Consider the following 27,188-nt stretch of genomic DNA (forward strand, 5'->3'; position numbering starts at 1 on the left):
TTTAGATTAGATATTTTATCAACAAGTGATATCAGAGCATGTTTGAAGAAAATTTAACCTAATCTATTTGTGAAGTTATGACGGAAACCCTAACCACCATTGAAGAAATTGTTGTGTTTTTATTGAAGATTGTTGGCTATTTGAAAAAACAATATTGGTTGCATAATAATTAGTCGCTGTGAAGATTTGAGTCAAAATCTTCAGTTGCTATTAAGGGATTGTTGGAAACGTTAGTGGACAATCGACGTATTCACTCACAAACTCAAGATAAGATTAAAAGAAAAAGGAAGAGATTTTATTTTAGTTCATCTTCTTTCTGCAAATGCGTCTATTATATTTATATTAGGAAAAAAAATCTTAAACTTCTAAAACTTCCATAACTCTTAAACGGTCAGAATTAATTCTAATTAAGACACCTATTAAACAAAATATAATAATGTCTAATATTAACTCTAGACATTTAAACTGTCTGGTGAATTTTTAATTTCTTAATTAAATATATTTTCAACGATCCCCCATAAAATTAATTCTTCTTGGTGATTCCAAGCATACTCCTAATTCTGTTGAAAAACACCACTTCAAGAGGCTTCGTAAAAATATCTAAAACTTGATCAACATATTTCACATATTGAAGTCTAATATCTTTTTTCGTAATACTCTCTCGGATGAAGTGATAGCGTGTATCGATGTGTTTACTTCGATCATAAAAAACATGATTCTTTGCTAGAGCTTGAGCAGATTTATTGTCGACAAAAATTGTGGTCACTTCATTCTCTAACAAACCTATCTCCTTCAACATTATTCTTAGCCAGATTGCGTGACAAGCGCATGTTATCATCGTGACATATTCATCTTCACAAGATGATAGCGAGACTATCGTTTGTTTCTTCGAACTCCATGAGATTATATTAGACCCCATAAAAATCACAAATCCAATTCTGCTCTTCTGATCATCTATATCTCCGGCAAAATCACTATCGAAATATCCAACAAATTGAAATTCCTTAGACGATGAATAAAATAGTCCAAAATCAATAGTACTTTTCAAATATCTCAAAATCCTCTTGGCCGCCTTCATGTGCTCCGTCGTGGGAACCTCCATGAATCAACTAATAATTCACACCATAAAAAGAATATTTGGCCGAGTACATGTCAAATACCTTAGACATCCAACGAGACTTTTGAATAGTGTTGAATTCACATTTTCTCCCTTTTCGTTTTGCTCAATTTAACTCTAACCTCCATAGGGGTAGTCACCGGTTTACTATTTGACATATTGAATCTATTCAGAACTTCCTTCACATATGTTTGTTACCCAATAAAAATTACATCATTCGATTGACTCACTTTTAATCAGAGATAAAATGACATTAAACCAATATTTTTCAACTTAAATTCTCGGGCCATATCATTTTTGAAAATTTCAAAGAGACTCCGATTATTTCCTTTGAAAATAAGATCATCCACATAGAGGCAAACGAACAAATAATCTTCATTTTTATCCATTTTCACATAAATATAATACTCATGTGGACAACTTTCAAATTCTTTCTCACGAAAATAAGTATCAATTCGATTATATCATGCTCGAGACGCTTGTTTAGAACCGTACAAATCCCTCTTCAACTTTAATACATTTCCTTCTTGTCCTTTCATCGCATAGCCTTCCGGTTGCTCCACCAAGATAACTCCTCAAGGAAATTGTTAAGAAATCGTTAATATATATATATATATATATATTGTTAGGATCTAGGTCGCCGCTGGAGGACTGGGGTTGGGCCGGTTAGCGCGTCTCACTCAAAGGGTGGTGATTAATCCGGTTAGAGATTAACACTGGGGTTTCAATACTACACAAACTGTCACAAACCCTTGAACTAGGTTCAAGCGCGGAAGAGGTTTGTTTCAGGTTGAAGCAGCACACTTGTATGATAGGCAGAACCGGTTTCGGATGATGAAGGTTTGAAGATTGATGGGTCGGTTTTTTGTAACCTGGTGATCCGGTTTGGATAGAGTTAAGTAGGTTAGAGCGGTGTAGGTAAGTTAGTACAGGTCGGTTAGAAAATGGAACCGGCAGAGAGTAAATGACATGACAAATTTTATGGATGTTCGGAGATAAAACTCCTACGTCACCCCTTCCTCTCGAAACCGCGAGAAGGATATTCACTAAGGAATACAAGTACAATCCGATCGAGACTTATTTCATGCTCGATAACACTCTTACAATTTACACCAAAATTGTAAAATACACTCTTCAACTTTAGAACTTAGGCTTTCTCTTAGAGATAGAATACAATCTTATCACTTGTGAATTAAATGCTCGTTGTATCACTTATGTCTTGCTGTGTGTCCCGCATTTACTCTTCTTCAACTGCTCCTTTTATAGGTGAAATATGCCAACGGTCATATTTCACTTCCTTGAATTTGATTGGCTGAGCAGAGGTTCAATGATTCAGACCTGGCGGTCATCTTATCAGACCTGGCGGTCAACTTCACAGACTTGGCAGTCTGTTCTTCCGGTGTGTAAGACAAACCTGCTAGGTTTGTCTTTTACTCAATGTGGTAACTGTTGGTTAGACAGTTGTCTGTACTTTGAAGATCTCCTTTCTGACTTATTCTGAAGTGGAAAGATCCTGTAGGACTGTCTTCTACAGCCTGCAGACTTTCCTTAGACTTGTATGGATATGGAAGTGTTCAGTCTGTTCCTTTGGTATCGTCTTCAACAGATACCCGAATTGTCTTCTTATACTGGTCGATCATTTGACTTAACCGAATGGCTTCCGGTGTGATTGTTTTAACCGGACAGCTTTCGGTTATTCCTTTGCTTTGTGGCTGATCGGCTGTCTGGTGTTTCCGGTTTTTAGCTTTGGCCGATCCTTTACTTGTGCGGTCATGTTCCGAATGTCCTGGTCGGTTTAATAACTTGACTGGTTAGTCTTCTTAGCCGGTTCATTTGTTTGACCGATCCGGTTCCTTGTTCCTACATGGAAGGTTTATTTATGTTAAGTTATGCGAACCGGTCTAATTTTATCTAACAATTTCTCCCTTTTTGATTATTTTATTTAAAATTATCAAAACCATGTAAGTTTGCAAACGTAGGCCGGTTCTTTATTTGACCGGATTTTTGAAACTGTCTTGGGAGAATTTTTCGAAAAATTTGAAATAATTTTGAGAAAAATTTTGGAAAATTTTTATCTTTTATCTTATCAATTTCTCCCTTTTTGATTATTTTATTTAAAATTATTAAAATAATGTAGAAATGCAAGTATAGGCCGGTTTCAAAAATAGCTTTATATATATATGAAGGAAAAACCGAAAAAGGGAAAATATTATATAAACACTAAAATAAACATAGTTAAGGAAAAGGGAGCCCCTATTCTGAGTCGGAGAAATTGAAGCCGTCCATCATATCCTTGGTCCGTTTTCTCTTAACCGGTTGCGGTTGACTGGCCGTATCGGAGACTCTTTGTCTTGTAGAACGCCCCGCTAGATGTTCTTCATCTTCATCTTCGGTGTGAGTAGCCGGGTCCGGTTGACTTTCAGTGATCCTTTCTAGTAGCCCGGCTACTTGAGCCTTCTTTGATGTTTTCCTTTTCCGTTTCGCCGGAACCGAAGAGGAAGGGGCCGCCGTTTTCTTCTTCTTGTGAGCGGTTGCAAATTCTTCGAGCCCTTGTTTTTGTGCATTTAGCTGCTCTGCATCCTCCGCAGCTTGAGCGGCTACGGACTTTGCAAGTCCCAGATACTTAGCCAGTGTCCTTCGTCCGCGCTCGGCTATTTCTTCCTCAGATAGTCGCGGTGGCTCCTTTGCTATACTTGATTCTTCGTCCAGCGCATCCTGGACTTCCTTAGCCGCTCGGGCATTTGCCTCCACAACCGCTATATCCGCATTCACCTTGGCCTTGATTAATTCATCTACTTGTGCGGTGAGCGCCTTGAGGTCGGCTTCGAGCTTGTCATTGCGGTCTTCAAGGCTCGCATTCTTGTTCCTTCATTAGTGAATGGTGCGGGATTAGCAAGATTGTGTACATCTTCAGGTGTAGACATGTAATCCTCAAACAAATCATCAACTAGAATCTGTGATGAAGAGTCACGCGTATTTTTTCTTCCTAAGGAAATTGAGTTGTAACTGCAAAATTCCTAACTGAAAGCTCTTCAGAGGTGACATTTATACCTGAAAGAAAAAACGATAACAAAAAAAATAAACATCAACATTTGAACAATAATAAAAAAAAATTAGTAATATCATATTCCAACCCGGTTTATTACCAATGTCTTTGGCATAGAATACTTGTTTGGCTCATTTTGATATTGACACTTTCGTTTACGATTTATGCTAACAAATCTGTATTTATCAATTTGAACTCTCGTAGTTCCGGAATGTACATCATACCAAATGCACTTAAATACCACCTTCACTTCCGCTTAAAAGCCCTTAGAAGATAAAATCATAGAGTTTATCACACCAAGTAAATTCGGGCAACTACGCTACTTCAACGACTAGCGACATTCAATAACTCTTCCCAATCTTTGTTCATACCCGTTGACATATGCGGAAACTAGAATTAACAATTCTTTATAATGTCAAATAATCTTTACATTTATTTTCCACAAACTGAGTGTCTTATTTTTCAAGTCCAACAATCGACTGAAACCAAAATACCGAATAGACTCAAGAAGAACTTTTATCGTCTACTTTTTCAGAATCAGATATGTATTGAAAATTGAAGACACCCAAAACGAACTTGCATCGTCTACTTCCTCAAAATAAGTTATCGATCAAAAATGAGAAGACACAAGACGAACTTTTATCGTCTACTTCCTAACAAAAATAATAATTTATAATTCATTAATAATTTCTCATTTTCTTATCGTCTTAAAACTAGACGTCACAAATTAAAATTCAATTTATATTAAAAATATTTTACAGTGATTTTAAACATGATAAAAAAAATTGATTGATCTAAAAGTTGAAAAGAAATACAGTCCTTTTTTATATGGAAGAAATTATATGTTTTGGAGGTATGAGTTATGTACAGGTTAAAGTTGGAATTGAATTAAAAATAGAATCAAGTTTAAATAATTATAAGTTTAGGATCAAGTTTTAAATAATTATAAGTTAAGTAAGGACTTTAATGTATTTTAATGAAATGGGACAGCATCCTAAGAGAAACCATAAACTCTAGTTCCCTACTGTCGCCTTCCACCCTATTTTCACCAGTCTTCTGTTGTTAAAACAACCTCAGACAGAAATTTCAGACAAAAAATGTTTATGTTCGTAAAGGAAATCCAAGGAGTCCTGGGAGGAGTCAAACTCAATATAAGCATGATTGCTATCGTTGAAGTTTATGATTGTTTATATAAATTAGATAGCACAGATTATCTCCATATTTAAGAAGGTAGCTATCTAGATCTCAAATTTCTTTAGATGGATTCAGTTTAAATTCTTTTATCAACTTTGATTATTGATAAATATTTTTTTTATTTCTCAATAGGTTATGGGCAAATGAAGCAGAGTAGAGTGATACAGAGAGCTTGGGAAATGATATTTCAAATATATCGTGTCTTCAAACAATGCGATGATATCAATGGATTCAATATAAAGGCTCGAGCTACTGAATATGTCAAAATAACTTAATAGACGGCGTTGAAATGTATTATTGATTGATTGATTTTTATTTATTTAAATGTTTCATATGTAATATTTGAATTGAATTGAATAAATTTCAATTCATTTATAGATTTACATTTTGTTTATGCTTACAATTCGACAAATAACACACACATTATATAATTTGATATTTTTTAAATCAAATAATTACACGAAAAAATCTTGATTGATTTGAAAAATAATGTGGCATACGTGCAACCAATATAAATGTGTAAGTGGTTTCGGCCAAAGAAGCATTATGAAAATTATGTGATATGGTGAATATTTATTTGATTAAATATCTTAATTTCTTTTATATAAATAATTATATGAAATAAATATTTTAATTTATTAATATTATAATTTCTTATGTAGAGATTATGTAAAAAATAATTTATATATATGAATAAACATTATAGTTTCTTGCATATAAATTATGTTTATAAATTATGTTTTGTTCAATCAAATATTTATAATATAGTTATTTTATTCAATGTATGATGAGTATAACAAGAGAAAATTGTAAAAGAATTGTGTCACAATTTCTTGATTAGAAAATCATTAATTTAAATCATATAAACATATGTGATTTTTTAAAAAAAAAAATACCAACATGAATGTGAGGGCAAATATTTAAGAACACAAAAATTATTGGGTATATTATAATAAATAAAAAGACAATTTATTGTTAGACAAATATGTTCTCTAAAAATAATAAAGTTGTGCGACATAATAAGGAAAGAACAAAAAATGTATTATTTATATTTGTTGAGTTGGTACCCAAATCGATATTTTAAATTTAAGGATTTTGAAATTAAGAAACATGTCATATTTTGAAATTACTTTCATAAAAATTTGAAGAACCAATGTCTTCAAAATGATTTTATAAAATAAATGAAAAAGAATGTTTATAAAGTCTTGATATGACTTATAACAAAAATTTTAATAATGATACGGAAATTTGATTCAAAAGTGATTGTGACAATTTTATATATCACGAAGATAATGAAAATTATTTCATTTGTACGATATTTTTATCGTTGAAAATTACGATAAAAATATATTGATATTATTAAATGAAAGACTTTGCGTCTAAAATTAAATATGTTTACACTTGAAGTTGTGTAATTTACGTATAAAAATATTCTAAAAAATTTCTATCTTTGTATAAACTTACATTTTAACAATGTCTAAAATATAAAATGGAGATCAAAGCCATTTATATAATAATCTAACTCCTACTTAATTAATTAAGAATAGAGATAAGTTTTATTTTAATTAAATGAAAAATAATATCTTCACATATTTCAACATTTTAAATTTAGATCATTGTTTCAGTCCAGCAGTTTTCTTTCTTCCATCTCTTCTTTAAGCAAAATAATATAATTCAATTTCATAAATAATATTTTATAATCTTTTTTAATAATAATAGTTAATTTCTTTTTTTTTAAAATTAATTAATTATAAATTTAATTAATATTATTCTAATTTTATAAAATTCAATTTATTATTTTACAATAAAAATATAAACGAAGTTTTAACCTATGAATCTCGTATTACAAAATTTAATATATTTTATTAAATAAATATATATATATATATAAATAATTAAATATATAAAATATATGATAATCAATAATCTTTTTAAAATTTTCAATCGATTCAAAAAATTTAAAATATATAAAGTCTCATTATTTTTTATTATAATTAATAAATTTAAAATAAAATTTCAATTATTTTAAAACTTAACATATTCTTTTAATATATTTGTTTTTATAATTTAAATATTTTTTAAAATTTACATCTAGGAATATTATAATTAAAATTATAATTTTTTATAAATTATTTAAGAAATGTCAAAACAATTTTATTTAAAAAAATATTAATATTAGTTTACTTAAATATTAATATTAATCAATTACTAATTTAAATAATTTTTTAAAACATTATAAATTAAAATAATAAATATTAATAAATTATTTAAAAAATGTCATGATATAATTTTTATTTTTACTTGGTTTATTATTTAAATATATATTACATATTTATTATATTTTATAGATTATATATATATATATATATATATATATATATTTCAAAATTTTAATTGTAAAAATAAAAATATTATTAATCTTTTACACCCGAACAAACTTATTCAATAGTTTTGGTCCAAATCTTTTACAGTTTTTAATTTTTCACCTTTATCTTCTTAATTTCTTATTATTTTATTTTATTTATATTTTGAGTTAAATAAATAATTTATTTGGGATAAAATGGATATAATATTTATCCTAGATTATTTATTTTAATATCTTTATTTTTTAAATCAATTCGATATATAATGGGTATAATATTTATCTTAAATTATTTTATTTATTTATTTGGTCATTAGTCTTAATTAATTAGATTTAATTATCATAAAAATTAATTATTTAATTAGGTTTTGTTTTGAATTTATTATTTTAATTTATTTATTCAAAAATAATTTAAAAAATTATTTATAAATTAGGTGAGTAGAATTTTAATGTTCCCAATATATAAACTTGAAATAAAATTATCAACTACTTAGCAATACAAGTATAAACTTTTTCTGTTTCTAAATCATCACTGTGTTACGGTTTTTTTTTTTGCTACTGATTTTGAAGACATTAATTATTTGCCTATTTATTAAAAGAGAAAGTAAACTTTAGATGAATGGGCATGACCTCTTATCATCCTCTAATATTTATATTTAACTAAGTACTATATTATTTTTATAATATTTTGAAATTGTATCATGTCTGATCACATGATCTAATCGATTAGGTGTAATTTTATAATATTTTAAAACGGTAGAACTCATTATATTGTTTCAGAAAAAAAAAAAAGATTAAATGTGATATTATTCCTTAAATTTTTTTAAAATTTTAATTTGGGTTTGTTTGTTTATATAGTTATTTAAAAAAATAGTAAACTTATATTCATTCAATCGTTTTATTCAAAAAAAAAATAAAAATCTTTGATTTTTTTAATTTTTCTCAAATTTTACCTATAAATCTCGATCCTTTCATGTTAGCGAAGATGTTACTTTGTACTTCCTTCTTAATAATAATAATAATAATAATAATAATAATAATAATAATAATAATAATAATATTTAAACAAATAAATATCCTACATCCTTGTATATATATATATATAATATATATATAGTTGGTTTTTAAAAGTTATATATATATATATATATATATATATATATATATATATATTAATAAATAAAATATTTGTTATCCTAAAAACTTGATATTAATATGATTTCAAATATATTTTTTAAAATTTGGACTCTTCAATTATCTTATTATATTTATAAAAAACAATATTAACCAATTAAGTTAGTTTTTTTTATTAATTATAAATTAAAAATATTATATATTTTTATATTATTTTATTTATTTATTTATTTATTAATTTTAACGTTAAAATATTATATTATTTTATAAAAAGGTTAAAATAATTAAAAATAAATAATTATATATATAGATTTTATTTGTTGGTAAAAAATATGAGTGATAATATATATAGACATTTTACTATTAATTTCTTTTTTTCAAAAGTATTTACTTTTTGAAAAAAATTAAAATAGTGTATTATATATTAGGGTATTAATTATTAATTGATTTTTTTTATAAAAAGTTACCATTTTTGTAAAAATCTTACCTAATATTTATATTTTTATTTAAAAACCATACCACAATAAGGTCTCACTTATATATTTTTCTTATATATATATTCACATAATCCAGCTTTTTTTTCTTCTCTTTTTACCTATTCATATAATCCCAACTTAGGTTAGGTTAATTGTTAATCTCAACTTAGATTATGCCAATTATTAATTTCAACTTAGATTATATGACAATTGTTAATCATATATTATGTTAATTGTTAATAATGTTTAACTCTTTATTTACCAATGATAGTTACTTCTGATTATATATATGAGTAATTTAGTGATATTCTAATTTATTTATTATAAAAAAAATATAAAAGTGTTTTTTTAGTGTAATTTTAATTTTTATAATGTAATTTTGAAAATAAATTTTAAAATAATATAAATAACATGCAACTATTTGTTTTTACATTTTATAGATTAAATTATTAGAAGTTAATAATAAAGATATAATCTGGAAATAAATTAAAGATTAAAATAATTTTATTTATTTTAAAATAATAAATAATTTTTGTACAGAAAATTAACATAATCTTATAACCTTGATTTTTATTTTTTTAAGGCATTAAACTTAACTATTTCACAACGTATAACTTTTGGACTGTCCAAACCCAAAAACTTAGAGTTAGTATCTGAACGTTTAAATAAGTTATTCTCTTAACTGGATTTTCAATCCTTCATATTATATAATATAGTATATTTTAAATTAAAATAGAATATAAAATTTTATATTAATTTATTGATCAGAGTTTATTCTAATAAAACTATTTCAGTCATCTTGTTTTTTAAAAATTAATACGAATATTTATATTTTCAACTCAACATGTGCTTAAGTGATAAAAATTAGTGTTTAATAAAATAAATATGATGAGCTCGATTTTTATTTACAACGCCGCCTCAAGTTGAAGTGATGTCACAATGGTTACTTTCTAAATTAAAAAAAAAAATTATACACTATAATTTAATACATTATTTTAGTAGTAATCAAATTTATGATTTTTGTTTTTTAATATCATACTTTTTAGAATATATTAAAATATTATAGTTAAAGTAGACTTAAAAATAATTGTGATAAACTTAAAATAAATGAAAAAGAAAATAATATATAAATGGAGAGAATCCAATAATTTAAAAAGTAGTGTCGGAACCTATTAACAACTAATATAATTATTATTATTTTAAAAAAGTAATGTAAATCTTACTCTCTACATATTATTATTACTTTAAACTACCTATTACTTATTGTATTTGTAAGGTGAATTGTCATTTAAACTTTATTTAATTTTTTTTGTTATTCATATATATAAATTGTTATTGTAATTAGGTTATACATATGAAATTTATGGTTTTTGAATATATTAATTTGTGTTAATAGTTTAAAGTTTATTTTTATTATATAAATGAAGATTTTGAGAGAATTAAAACAATTTTTTTTATTTTTTTATTATTATTGTTATTATTATTTGTATGTATTTTTATGATATTTGTTTTGTATTGGTCCAAGTTTAAGAGTACTCATAAATTTTAGTTTACAAAAAAGATAAATTTAGATAATAAATTATTTTTAGAGTTTTATTCATAATTGGTCTCTAATCAAATGAACTTGGCCAATTCATAATTGGGAACATCATATATGAAATGACTTGATCCGTGAACGCGCTTACCCAATATTGGCCAGGGAACGCGCTTACCCAATATTGGCCAGGGAATGGACCAATTCCTTCATTCAATGCATATTGATTGAGAATCTGTGCAGGAGATCGGGTCGCGAACCTTCTCTTCTCTCAGGTCCAGAGGGGAACTCTTAGTTAGGTCCCTCAGCGACTTGGATTGATGCCTATCGGTAACAGGAAGCTCGGGATTCGCGCCATGTATGTGGCACACAACTGGTTCTATCGATGCGAATCAACAAATCACAGGAAGACTTTTTAGTCTGGACGCGAATCTAGCTCCCAACTTCGAGAGCGCTATCCTGGCTCCCGGTTCTGGAACTCTAACTGAAAAAGAAAGTTCCTTTCATGTATTTTATTCTTCAAAAAAAGGATTCACAGAGAAGATTTTTACCTATTTTTTAGTCGTATTTGTAGAATACGATCGGGAATAAAAAGTCGACCTTCAGAGTTTTTTCATTTGTTTTTTTTTATAAAAAATCAGCACTAATCTAACATTATTTTTGTCAATATTTTTCTAATAAACTGAGTTTATTTTAATATACTCAAACAGTATGGTCTATTTTTTTATAAAGTATTATATCATTATATATTTCAAAATAATAATTAATAAGTTTTGAATGTACAAGTTACAGCTAATATTTAATTAAAAATATGTCATATTATAAGTTTATGATCAAGTTTAAATAATTATAAGTTATGTAAGGGCTTAAGTGTAAAATGGGACAGAATCCTAAGAGAAACCCTAAACTCCAATTAGTTTCCCCCGCCACCTTTTACCCTATTTTCATCTTTCAAAATCTATAAAAGCCCTCTTCAATTGTTAAAACAACCTCAGACCAAAAATGTTTAGGTTCGTAAAGGAAATTCAAGGAGTTCTGGGAGGATTAAAAATCAATGTAAGTATGATTGCTGCAGTTGACGTTTATGATTGTTTATATAAATTACATAGCCCAGATTATCTCCATATCTAGCAAGGTAACTATCTAAACCTCAATTTTCTTTAGATCGATTCAGTTTAAATTCTTTTATCAACTTTGATTACTGATCATTTTTTTTATTTCTCAATAGGGAATGGGCAAATGAAACAGAGCAGAGTGACACAGAGAGCCTGAGAAAATGATATTTCAAATATTGATTGTTTGTTTTCTCAAAATATAAAGGCTCGTCATCTATAGTTATAAAATATGTCAAAATAAATTAATAGACAATGTTGAAATTGAATGTTTCATGTAATATACTGAAATGAATAAGTTTAATTTATTTATAAATTTATATTTGGATGAAGTTGGATTGATACATTTTTTTACTTTCTGAAATTTATTTTAAATATGTAAGGATTTATGGAATTTTTGACTAATTTATTGTGATAATATGCTTCTTATTTTCTCAGTCTTTGAAATATAATATTTGAGACTAAAACTGAATTTAATATTTCACTATTTTCGAACTGAAAAATATACTTTTCATATTGAACAGCATCCAAACAAAAACATTGATTTTTAATCCTCCCACTACTCCTTGGATTTCCTTTCCGCACAAAAACATTTCTGTTTGAGGTTTCTGTCTGAGGTTGTTTTAACATGTAGATAGGAAGAATGGTTCTTATATATATTGAGGGATGAAAATATAGGGTAAAAGGCGGCGGTAGGGAAACTAATTTGAGACTAGGGTTTCTCTTAGGCTCCTGTCCCATTTTATTAAAATATCCTTACATAATTTATAATTAGTTAAAATTGATCCCAGACTTATAATATAACATATTGGTCCTTTTTGTTTTGATCCGGAGCTTCTCTTGGGTTTAGGGTTTATATGAAATGTTTAAAATATTTTATGATTATGTATATATTAATTTAAAATCATATTTTTTTTTACATTATTCTATTGTGGTGTTGAATTATATGAAATGTTTAAAATATTTTATGATTATGTATATATTAACAAATTTAATAATATTTATCGTTAAACTTTATACTTATTTTCCAGACCTGGATTGTTTAATTCAATTTAAATATATAATACTTAATAAAAAAATATATATATCATATTTTTTAAATAAAAACGGTTTAAGATTATTAAAATAAAGTCTGTTTATTTTTAAAAAATATTGAGGGTGATGATTATTACGGAAATTTGACAAAAATGCCCTTATCGCATAATGCGAAGGACCTTCGCGTTACGCGAAGTGGAAAAGTGTGAAAAGTTCATAATATCCTTACTATTTAATATATTTAGGCATCTTTTTTTCATTTCTCTTCTTCTCCTTCTCTCTCTTTCCGCTCTTCTTCTCCTTCTCTCTAACCCTAAACGGCGGTGACGATCTTCGACGACAGACACCACAATGAGCACGACAAGCATGAGCACTGTGGCAACCGGTACGTTTGTTGTTTATTGTTTATTTAAATGAATGTGACATCCGGTTCTGATTCTTATTCGATTCTGAATCACCATGATGCTCTAATTTGGTTCTATTTCGCGAAGGGCCTTCCCGTTACACGAAGGCTTCCCGTTACGGCTGATATTTAGACATTATGGCATTAGATTAACATTTCATTGTCAAAATACTTGACAATATTCCTCTTAATGCGATTGTTCCTCTTCTCTACGTTGAAATTACAACTTATAGTCATTTAACCTATGTTTGGTATGCTATACAAGACTGTAGATATAGTATAACTTATCTACAGTAAATTACATTACTTGTTTGGTTGACTAATATTTATTGTATATTGTTTGGTTGACTAATATTTATGTATACAATGTTATATTAGGTATAATACCTACTCACATGTGTTACAAGAAGGTATAATCTCATTTATAACTTTTAATATTCATTTTTTACTTTTAATTTTATAAAATTATGAAAAATTTAATTTCTATATAATAGTTTAGAAAATAATGATAATAATAAACTATAACTAAATTATTTATATATTTAAATGTGTTTAATTTTTTAATTTAAATAATAATAATAATAAATGTGTAATTACATATTTTATTTGATTTTTTAATTTAATATATATTTTATCAATGTGGAAAAATGATATTATTTTAAGAATAAAAATTTAAATGAGATAATTTTACATAATTAAACAATACTTATTTAAAAAAATAATGTTAATTAAAAATACAAATTTATTAAAATTTTAATTTCTTTATTATATTTTAAAATATAATAATAATAATAATAATAATAAACTATAACTAAACATTATTATTATTATTAATACAACTTATATCTATATAATTTATTTTTGAAATTAATTATAATTATACATTCTAATTTCAAGTATTATTTTATAAAATTATTATTATTTTATTTTATAAAAACAATTAATATTTATTATAAAAATACAAATATTTATAATAATATATAAATTTTAAAATTAATTTTCTTTTTATTAATTTCAATATAATTAATAATAATTTATATAAATATAAAGATAAAATAATCTTTTACACTTCTTACTATTTTTTTTATACCACCAACCAAACACAAAATAATAAAACATATATAATTTATACATACTTTAAATTTCCAACCAAACACTAATAACTTATATAATTTGTACCTCCTAATACCTCATACAATTTATACCTCTTTACAACTTATACATATGTAACTAGTACCACGTACCAAACATTACCTTAAGGTACTTTGGTTTGGATAAGCAAGGAACCAATATAGGTGTGGTGGGTCTTGTTGGTGCGCCTGAAAAGCCTCTTAATTTACATTCGTTCTCGTTAATCATGGGTAAGTTGGTAAGATATATTTGATTATTTGGTTTGGATATTGTTGAATTTGGATGATTGTTATGCAGGAAGGAAGATAGTTGTTGGGAGTAATATTAGGGGAATAAAGGAGACTTAAAAGATGATTGATTTTGCTGCGAAACATGGAATAACTGCATATATTGAGGTTGTTTCAATCGATGATGTGAACATTGCGATGGAGCAATTGGTAAAGGCGGATGTGAGATACCGTTTTGTAATTGATATCGCTAATACTCTGAAAAATAAGTCCTAATTGTTCTTCATTGATTTAAGGATGATGGGGAATTTGTTAATAAATGTGTATGTAGATGTGTTCTTATTATGTATGTTGTTTAGGTATGTTATTATTATGTGTTGTTGTTAATTGGATTTATTCAACTTTTGGGTAGGGAAAGGAAACTAACTATGTAATAATTAATTAAAGCATTTATTATAATAATATCCCAACTTATAATATCCCAAAGTTGTACATCTTTTGATAAGGTATACTACTAATACAATAACATATTTTTGTCTAACAATTAAAATTAATCAAATAGAAGAACATTTATTTGTACAATATGAACAATAAGATGGATAAAATATGAACCAATATGAACATAAATTGATCCGTATGATGAACACATGATATTAGAAGGGGGTTTTGGTATCGATCTATATGATGTGTTCGTTTAGGGTTTCGTCGCCGCCGTCGTCTCTGTTGTCATCTAAGAGAGAGAAAGTAAAATAACGAAATGAAAGAATTTGAGTATTTATGTAAAGAACTTTTTCACTTCGCACTACGCGACGAGGGTATTTTCGTAAAAAAAAAAATAAAGTGATCACCAGAGTAATAAAAATTATGGGATGACCACGGATGCAAATAAGGGTATCTTTAGGGTCATTTCGACAAATTTTCTGATTATTATGATTTAAAGAATGTGTTTTGATAAAAAAAAAAATTTAATGGTATTAATATTTAATTATAAAATAAATTTATTTATTTATTATTAGTATTTTGATTAAATGATTTAGTAATTTATAAAGGAGGGTAATGAAATTAAATAATAATGTTAGAATTTTTTTTTTAAATCCAACCAGTAATCATTTTACTATATTTGATTAGAGACGGATCATGAATCAAAATTTTAAAAATAATTTATTATTTATATTTATATTTTTGAAAAATAAAAATTATGAATACTAAATATTAAACTTTGAACAATACAAAATAAATCTCATAAAAATAGATATATAATAATAATAATAAATAAATCTTGTACACTGAAAATCTTTTATTTATATAATAACTTATAACTATTATTGTATTAACACAAAATAATATATTTAAAAATCATAAATTACATAGATAAAACTTAATTATAATATCAATATATCAAAATATATATATATATATATATATATATATAACAAAAACAAATTACTACTATTTAACCAATAAGGTAGTTTGGTAGTTTAAGTAGCAAGAATAATTTCTAAAAGACCAAATATTATCATTTACAACATCTTAAATAAAGTAAATGTCATAACTATTTTGAGCTAAAAAATTACAACTTAAACATATTGAGCTAAAAAAAATCTAGTTTTTATTTTGTCTCTTAAACACTAATTTTTTTCACTTAAGCATCTATTGAGTTTAAATAATAATAATAATGTTTATTTTCTAAATTTAAAAACAAAAGTATTAAAATTATTGAAGTAATTTTATTATAATAAATTTTAATTAATAAATTATTATACTTCATTTTAATTTAACATACACTCTATTAGTATGAAGGGTTGACAACAATTCAGTCATGATATAACTTATTAAAAAATTAGATCTATATGTTATAAAAAAAAAATACCTAAAAAAAAATTAAGTTATACTAATTTTCTGTACAAAAATTATTTATTATTTATTATCTTAAAATCAATAAAACTATTTTAATCATTAATTTTGCTTAAGATTATATCATTATTAATAACTTATAATAATATAATCTATAATAATCTCGTAATCTATAAAAAAAAAGTGAAATAAAATAGTTTCATGTTATTTATATAATTTTGAAATCTTAAATCTATTGATTTCAAAATTATATAATAATTAAAATTACATTAAAAAAATACTTTATATATCTTTTATAATAAATAAAGAATATCCCAAAATTACTCTCATATATATATATATATCAACATTTAATATAATCTAATTAGGAATTAACAATTAACATAATCTAAATTAACATAATCTAAGTGAGATTGTATGAATATATATATATATATATATATATGAATATATATATATATATATATATATATATATATATATATATATATATATATGAATATATATATATATATATATATATATATATTTATATATATATATATATATTTATATATATATATATAACTGGATTATATGAATATATATAAAAGCTGGAATTAAATGAATATATAACAAAAAAAAAAGAAAAGATAGACATTATTGTGATATTGTTTTTATTTATATATATATATTGAGTAAGATTTTCACAATAGCGACTTTAAAAAAAAAATCAATTAATAATTAATACATGTATAATATATAACTATATCATTGTTTTACTTTTTTATTTATTTTTAAGTTAATACTTATGAAAATAAAATTTTAATAGTAAAATAACTACCTATATCTTATTTTTCATTAACAAATAAAATGTTTATAATATGTTTACAATGTTGATGTTAAGATTGAAGATGTAGTTGAGATTACTAGTGTCTGCGGGGTCAGCCCTGTAGTAAGCTCGGCAAGCCCATGGGCTAGTGTTTAAAAAAAATTATGTTTTTGATTTGGACGAGATCTCGGATAAGAAATGTGTTTTAGCTTGATGGAGGATGTAATGCTTCTTTTTTTTAGAAAATTTTAGATTGATGGAAGATGAAGGGCTTTTTTTTAGAAAACGGTTTAGTATCATTTTATTAAAAAATTTTAAAAGAGAAAAATAAATTTCAATAAACAAAGCTAGATAGCCTCTAGCTTTATTGAAAATACCAAATGAGTTTCAAACAATTGAATTACAGAATAAACAGAACAACAAACAATTGAATTACAAATAAACCATTCAACAAAAACTATTTGAACCTTCATTTCCTTGTAATGATTTTATAGGAGATTTTCCACCTTTGACTAAGCTTCCATATGTTTTCATTAATCGAAATTTCCCTCCATGTATATATGAGAGCATTGCCATCAGAAATAATATTATCCCAAACTTTTACTTCTACTCTCTTATTCGTGCTATGAATTCTTGTATTTTTCTCTAGGTATTGTAGATTAGGGCTTAAAAGAAACATTTGAAAGTATTCGCGTAGAAGCTATCGTCTTTAGCCTTTTTTTTACAAACTCTATGATTTCCTTTCTTGTACCTGAAAAGTTAATAATATTCATGTTTTAAGCAAAATTGATCCACAACTTGGATACAAACGCGCACTCCCCAAACAAGTGGTCAATACTTTCCCTCTTTTACTGTGCAGATTGGGCAATTTTTGTCTAAATTATTCATATACTTCTTAATGTCTCATGTCTCCAATCTTTTCCTGAATGTCATCCAAAGGATAAATTGGTGTCGATGTATAACCTTTGAAGACAAGACTACTTTATGTCAATCGACCACCACCTTAATTGTTCTAATTATCTCCCATGTTTTTTCTGCCACGAACTTTCCATTCATAATAGTATCCCAGGTATTTGTATCAGTGTTTCCATTGAATTGCATATTATTGATCAGATTCAGAATTCTGACTTCTTTTAAAATACTCCTCAGAATATAGATGCATTTTTCTTCTTGAATATCTTTAACTAAGTACAAGAGAAAATTTCTTCTGATTTTGAGATTGAAATTCCTTCCGAAGAATTATGGGATTATTCTCTAGCCATAGATCGTGCCAGAATAATATTCTCTTTCCATTACCGATTCTAAACTTCATCATCTGATATTTCTCTCCTCGAGTCTTAGAATTTTCTTCAAGGACCATGTCATTTCATTTTTTATTTGGCATGTCCATATGCTGACTTCTCCTTTCATGAATCTCGTATGAGTCGATCAACCTTTTGAAGCGTGTCTTCTAGGCAAACATGCAAAGTAAGCAACGTCAAGAGCAACGAAGCCGCTTGAATTAATTCATTTCGGTGTATGTGGACCGATCAAACCATCGTCTTATGAAAATGACATTAGGCGTTTCCTCACAACTCTAAGATCCCCAAAGTAAAATGGAGTGACTGAAAGGAAGAATCGATCTATCTTCAACATGGCTCAGAGAATTATGAAACATATGAAGATGCCAAAAGAATTATGGGCGGAAGTAGTGGCTTGTGCGGTGTATCTCCTTAATCGTTGTCCGATCAAAAGCGTGAAAGATCTAACACCAATTGAACTTTGGAGCGGAAAGAAGCCAAATATATCTCACTTAAGCATTTTGAGAGTATTTCTTACAAGAATGTGTCGGAGAAAAAGAGAATCAAACTTAATGATAGAAGCAAGAAGTTTATGTTCATCAGCTATGACGAAAAATAAAAGGGGTACAAGCTCTACAATACTGTCAACGAATAGATGGTTGTGAGTCGTGATATAAAGTTTGATGAAGATGCTTCTTGGAATTGGGAAGTTAATGAAAATTTTGTCAACGAATTCTCCCCATTGTTCGATGAGGACAATCAAGGAGAAAAAACATGACAGATCGTAATTCCTACGACAATATAGAACACATCTTCTGACGCATCTTCATCAAGTGGAAGCCCTAATGAAGTATCACGAAAGATAAGAACTATCCCAGAGTTATACGAGAATACAAAAATAATGAATGATGTCATTATGTTCTGTCTTTTAGTCGATACAGCGCCTTTGAGTTTTAAAAAGGTTAGTAAAGAGAAGAAATCGAGATAAGATATGGAAGAGGAAATTCAAGTCATTAAAAGAAACGATACATGGGAACTCACTTCACTCCCAGCGGGTCAGAATTCCATTGGTGTCAAGTGGATATTCAAAGAGAAAAAGAATATCAAATGTGTTGTAGAAAAATATAAAGAGATATTAGTCGTCAAATGGTATGCACAACAACACAGAGTGAACTATGATGAAGTATTTTCTCTAATTGCTCGTCTAGATACAATTAGATTTTTTGTTTCACTAGCGGCACAAAGAAGATGGAAAATATTCCAATTGGACGTGAAGTCAACATTTATTAACAGTTTTCTTGAGGATGTTGTTTTTTGTGGAGCAACGATAAGGCTAAGTGATGAAAAGACAAGAAAGAAATGTATTAAAGTTGAAGAGGGCTTGGTACGGTCTCATACAAGCGCCTCGAGTATGTTATAGTCGGATTGATGTTTATTTCCGTGAGAAATGATTTAAAAGATGTCCACATGAGTATGCACATTATGTGAAAATGGATAAAAATGAGATTGTTTGTTCATTTTCCTCTATGTGGATTGTCTTATTTTCACGGGGTCTCTTTGAAGATTTCAAAAATGATATGGCCCAAGAATTTGAGATGACAAATATTGGCTTACTCAAATGGAAAGATCCCTAATGCTTCAATCAAAACTGCCTACTAAATTTTGGCCATTTTCTCTATTAATGGATACCCATCTCATTAATAAGTTACATAGTAGTGTTCTCAATTAGCACACCATTTTCCTTACTTACCAACAAAGATGTTGACTATAGCTATATGCGAACATTTGGTTGTCTTTGTTACATAGCAAATATTCAACCTTATAAAGGTAAATTTGAACCTAGTGTAAAAAATGTATTTTTTTGGGATATTCTCTTGATAAAAAAAAGGTTATATAGTTTATGAAATGAATTCACAAAAAATTGTAACTTCTAGAGATGTTTATTTTTTTTTAGAATATCTTTCCATTTGATCAATCTGGAGTTTTAAAATCACAAGATAACTTGGATTCTCCAAGGCATTTCTGTAATAATAATGAGAATTCATCTTGTTTTGATTCTGATGAGTTTGATATTTCTGATGAAATTTAACTTGATGCCTTTATGAAAAATCAAGTTAATGATCCTAATATTAATCTTCCTAATCAATAACAGGTACAACCAACTAGTTTTGTTCCTAAAAAAGGAACAATAACTCGAAATAAGCCTCACTAGTTTGATGACTATATGATTAATCATATCATGGCTACACAAAATACAAATCATATGCTTCCATTTACATTTTCTTTTATTTTTAATTGCACAGATATTATTTATATATCTAATAAATGAATATAAATTTTTAATATAATAAAACTTATATATTAAGATGATAATTTTTTTTTTGAAAATAAATCCACTTTTGAAGTATAAAATATAAATAATTTTTATAAAAGTAAGTTAAAAATAAATTTTATCCCCAATCAACAAACTAAGTAAATATAGATTTTTTTGTATGAAGTTATTTTATAAATTAATTAGTTATGTATTAACTATTATTTTATTATTGATATATTTATTTAGTATGAAATTTTGTTTATTTATTTTTTAGTTTTTTTAGTATTAAATGAATTAGTCTACTCCTTAAAGGGTATACCTAATTTATTTGAAGTTATATGCATAATAAAATAAAATATATTTGTATATATAATGAATATATAAGTTATATATAATGAATTGTGAGTTAAAAAAATATATATTAAAAATGTGAATGAATAATTATTAATAAATTTGATTAACACATCCAATCAATATATATATATATATATATATATATTCCTTAAAAGAAAAAATAAATTATTAGATAATTATTAATAAATTTGTGACATAAAATTAAAATGATGAAATGTCTTAAAATGAAATAAATAAATAAATAAATATATATATATATATTTATAATCAAATTTTTAATTATATATCAATTTAAAAATGTATTGTTATACGTGATAAAATAAAATTATATTGACTAATTTTTAATAATTAGTCAAAATAAAAATTAAATATATTTTTTTTTATTAATTTAATTAAAACAAATCAAATGATATAAAATTTATAATTATATATTTTTAATGATAAAGCTGGATAATTATATAAAATGATATATATTTTTAATTATATATATATATATATATATATATATATATATATACTAAAAACAAAATTTTAATAATAAGTTTGTCTGGTTAAACAATGTTTCAAACAACCTCTGGTTCAATTCATAATTTTAAACACACATATAAACTTATACGCATAAACAATTTTTAAATATATAAGGTAAATTTGACAGCTTGACGAGTTAATAAGTAGAATAAAAAAAATAAGTAAAATAAGTTCTGGTACGCAATGAATGAAAAGAATTCCATTTTGCTTCACTAGATACACATAGATAGTATTATGGTTTAATCTATTAGTTGAAGTATTCAAATGAGCACATTGGAAAAATGATAATTGTTTGTGACATTAGCTCTAACTCAACTTTAAATGAGCACATTGGAAAAATGATAATTGTTTGTGACATTAGCTCTAACTCTGCAAATGAATTACAGAATTTGGTGAAGGCCTTATTATGAAGTGGGTCAGAAATATGAGCCACATTTTGACTACTTCCTTGACGAGTTCAACACAAAGAATGGAGGTCAACTTGGGGCGACATTTTTAATGTACATGTCAGTAATTTTTATGATTATATGACCAATTTATGAACTATCATATGAACATAGTAATATAGAGTTACTTGGACCATTAACTTATGACCCATTATTTCATGAAAAACATATATAATGGACGACTAAGGATGGCAATTTGAAACCGCCCTGCGAAAACCGAATCGAATTGTCCCATTTGAGACGGTTTTCCCCCGAAACCGAACGGGGATACCTGCAGCTTATGAACTCATACTGACTCAAAAAGAAGACGGTATAAATAAATTTCTTACTCTTTATTTAAAAGAAATCTTAATATCTCTAGAATATTTAAAATTTTATATTAATGTTTAGATACAAAATTGTTTTCAAATATTGCTCTCTTTTAGAGTGGAATGTCTCAATTTTCATTGTATCTCAACTATGAACATCTTTCTGTATTTATAAATTTATTAGTAGCTTTTCAGAAGTATATTGCACACGTGTTTATGAATGAACCTATAAACATATTTTTGTTTGTGATGGTGATACAAAGCATAAACTCTTTATTTTTTTATGTTATTCTTTTCATTACTAAATATGAATTGATAATTATATAACTGACAACTTTTCATTTCAGTTACATAGATTCAGAAACATGTTTGGTAGTTTATAACAAAATAAATCATCCAGAAACACATGAAAAATGGGTATCATTTAAGGAAATTTTGAATGATGTGGTATTAAATGTTTTTGTATGAGTGTTGTCATGGGAAATGGTACCTTAGAAGTGATATATGCAGCTTATAAACTCATATTGGCTCAAAGAGAAACAATATAAATCAAGGTCTTACCTTTTTTTTTAAAGAAATCTTAATGTCTCTAGAATATTTGAAGTAGCATATTAATGTTTATATACAAATTTGTTTTCAAATATTACTCTCTTTCAGAGTGGGAGATTTTTATTTTCATATCTCAGTCAAATACATCTTTTTATATTCATAAATTTATTAACGTTTTTTTAGAAGTATAATGCAAAAGTGTTTATGAATGAACCTATTAACATATTTTGGTTGTGATGATGATACAAAACATAAACCCTTTATTTGTTTATGTTGAATTCTCTTTTCATTACTAAACTTGAATTGATAATTGTATAACTGACCACTTTTCATTACAGTTGCATAGATTCAGAAAGAAGATTTTGATACAAGAGAGAAAGGTATTAGAGTTAAATATAGTGATGATAATAAAGTGACAGTTATAATGTAGTTAATTGTGAAGAGTGTGTAATGAAATGATTTTAGTTGTATCAGATTTCAGCACGTATTGGAAGTATGTGGAGTATATAAGTCTCTGTCTAAATTTTGGTGTGAAAGAGGTGACACCGTTTTTGTTGGAGATGTTAAATTTAGGTTTTTCTTCTTCCAACGATTTTATATATTTTTAATGATTGAGTTATGAAAACACATTTTGCAGATGGAGATGACATAGAATGACTCTAGTGGACCAGATGGCCTAAATGGAATTAAAATCTTAACTTTCATCTACACAACATGTAAATTAACTGATCACTTTTCATTACAATTACATAGATTTAAAAAGAAGATTTCAGCACATCTTAGAAGCAGGTGGGTATAGAAGTCTTTATCTAAACTTGGTGTAAAGGAGGGTGACATTGTTTTTGTTGAAAATGTGCTTATTCCAACAATTTAGTAAAGAAATTTACATTAAAAAATTTCATTCTTTAACATTAAAAGAACAAAACTTATAAAATTAATAAAGAAATTAAAATAGTGTAAATTCATGTTTATATTTATATAAGAATATTTAGTTCATATAAATTCGTTTATAAAAAATTAAAATATTATAAGTTCATATATGTATATATATTTTCTTTTAATATAAATATACAATATTTTATTATTAATTTTATATAAATATTTTCTTTCCTTATATATAAACATATTAATTACATATCATATAAAAACTTCATTTATATTTTTTCCCCGTACAACGTAGGGTATTTTACTAGTTAAATTAATTTGTCTTGTTTTCGCTTCAACGTCGTTTCATCCAACTATTCCACTCTTTCATCTCCCTGATGGCATAAATCCCCTTTTCGTCTTGTTTCATTTATTTTTCACTCTTTCTTCAATTCATCTCCTTTATTAACCAATTTTCTTCATATTAATGGTTTTTACATTATCTATATTAAATTATTTTTCATTTTCCAATACTCCCAACAGACCCCTCCCACCGGTTGATATCAACTAATGATGAATCTTTTATGTACGACCTAACCAGTGATGTGGTCGACGTGTCATTCGACAATAATGACAAGATTAAGAACCTCAAAATTTTTTAATGCATATTATTCTTATATAGTAATTATATATATAAGGCATATTATATATATAAATACAAATGTGGTCTGATTAGTGATTATATAGTAATTATATATTAGGTTTGGATATATAATAAAAAACAAGGATGTATGAAAGATTTAATAAAAGATTTATAAGAGTTCATTTCATTTGGAACAACTCAACTTGGTTATATGGATAATGCAAAAAATAGGTTCCCTTACATAAATGTCGTATTCAAAGTTTATTACGTCTAATTTGTGTCACAATCATTTGATTAAGTATGAATTCTTGGAAAACTATTATACTTGGGATGCTCATGGGAATACATTAAAATCTCGAAGTATACAACTATCAACGAAAAAATCCTTCACTCGGTTACAATGAAAGATCAAATGCATAAAAGTCAATGATATATATCAAAATCAGGATAATCTTCATCGAATGATTTCCATGCCAAAGAATTAGTGAGATGTCATAAAACTTCATCATCAACCCTTGTATCTTTGTTTCACGTCATTAAATGAGCAGTTTTAGAACACATATAATCTTTACAATCTCGGTAGTAGTGAGAAGTAACACATCACCTTATTGGGGATAGTTTTTCCCTTTAATTTCTTCTTAGGTTCTCCACTCGATTCTTCACTTTTCCCCGAGAAACTCCACACACTTTATAAGAATTCAAAAGTTTATCAACTTTTTGATACAGCATACAACTATTTTTACAAACATCTATCTTTTTATAAGAAAGACCAACATATGTAAGAAAACTTCTTAAAATGATAATATGAATCGAGAAGATTGGAATTGACCGGTAATATTTCTTCCTTTAATAATTTTAACAACATGTTAAATGAGGAATTTTTCCATTGCCCAATATTCTTGAGATGGAGTAATTTTAATAATGTTGACGCCTTTGAACTTCTAGAGCCTTCATATAACACTTCATTAGATTCATTTAAGAGCCTATAGAATTTTTTAGCATCCTAATTTTCCCCATCCTCATTTAAATAAATATTACCCGTACGACCCACATTTGATGTATCAACACAATGTGGAATTTTTAGCTTAATACTTATTGGTTATAATATCAATCGATATAGCCCAATAATAATACCGATTTATATTATAACCAATCAGTATTAAGTTAAGAATTCCACATTATGTTGAGACCCACATTTAATGAATCAACACAATGTGGAATTTTTAGATTAATCGGTATATCCCAATAATAATATCGATTGGTATTATAACCAATCGTTATAGACCTATATATATATATATATATATATGAAAAATGGGCGGCAATCTTGTCGCGTTTATTAATTTATAGTAAAACTTAATTAGTAGAAATACTAATCGATATTCCTCAATTAATTAGTAAAACCCGAGAGCTCCTATTCTTTTCCCATTTCCGAAGGCTTCGTTCACCTACTGCTGTGACGACCCCTACTACAACGAAAGTTTTGTTTACTCTGGCGATCTTCCTCCAAGTAAGATCATAAACCTCTTCCATTGATGTAGATCACCCCAAATCGATATATATGTTTAGGTTTAGGTATTGATATTGCTTTTTGATATGGATCAGGTTTAGATTTTGATATGCCTTTTTTAGATGGATTATGTTTTGATATGGATTAGATTTAGGTTTACTGATTGGTATTATAAAGTAAGCACTAAAAATCTACACACCAAATTTATAAAACTAAAATAATTATTTTCATTTATTTCGAATAAATAAAATTAAAATAATTAACCTCAAGCCCAAAACCTAATTCAAATAATTGATTAATTATTGTGATGATTAAAACCTAATTAATTATGGAAAATAGCCAAAACAAATAAATAAAATTATTTGAAATAAATGTTGTACTCATTTTATTTTAAAATAGTTTTAGAAAAATTAAGGGATAAAAATAAATAATTTAGGATGAAATGAGGTACCCATTTCGTCCCAAAAATTATTTATTTAACCCAAAAATATAAGAAAATAAATAAATAAATCGGCAAAATATTTATCATATTTATTTTAATATTTTGTGTATTTAAAACTATCGAAATTAGAGCCAAAATGGTGAAAGAAAAATCAATTTCAAACAAACCTTTAAGGTTTTAAAAAAATATAATTAAATCTATAATCTTGTGCGGCTGAAATTATAGAAATCGACTACAACAAGGACCAAAACCATCGGATGGGCGTTGGATTGTCATCCAACGCTCACATACTGTCAGCGTAGCCCGCTATAACAAAGGGAACGCGCGCCCGCGCCGCACCCGATCAACTAATGCATGTTTGCTGAGAAGCTAAAAGAACACGCAGATTGCGACAAAAGACTGACAAAATGTGGACCGAACGCTCCGTGTCTGCATTTACACCTAAAATGGCGTCATTTTGTCCTACGATCGTCGTGTTCATCGCGATGCCAGATGAATAACCATCCACAACCAT

The 27,188-nt window shown here is 26.5% G+C and overlaps 2 protein-coding genes across 2 annotated transcripts; both read right to left on the minus strand.

Annotated features, from left to right (window-relative positions):
* Nucleotides 1-523: 523 nt before the first annotated feature.
* On the minus strand, nucleotides 524-1,102 carry LOC124921450 (secreted RxLR effector protein 161-like). Its single transcript, XM_047462114.1, has one exon. The coding sequence runs from the start codon at nucleotides 1,100-1,102 to the stop codon at nucleotides 524-526; it is 579 nt and encodes a 192-aa protein (XP_047318070.1).
* Nucleotides 1,103-3,370: 2,268 nt separating this feature from the next.
* LOC124921455 lies at nucleotides 3,371-27,188 on the minus strand. Its single transcript, XM_047462121.1, has 2 exons — nucleotides 27,079-27,188; nucleotides 3,371-3,983 (listed from the first exon to the last, which is right to left on the minus strand). The coding sequence occupies exons 1-2, from the start codon at nucleotides 27,186-27,188 to the stop codon at nucleotides 3,371-3,373; spliced, it is 723 nt and encodes a 240-aa protein (XP_047318077.1).

This window comes from Impatiens glandulifera, chromosome 1 (assembly GCF_907164915.1).
Source record: "Impatiens glandulifera chromosome 1, dImpGla2.1, whole genome shotgun sequence".
NCBI classification, from domain to species: Eukaryota; Viridiplantae; Streptophyta; class Magnoliopsida; order Ericales; family Balsaminaceae; genus Impatiens; species Impatiens glandulifera.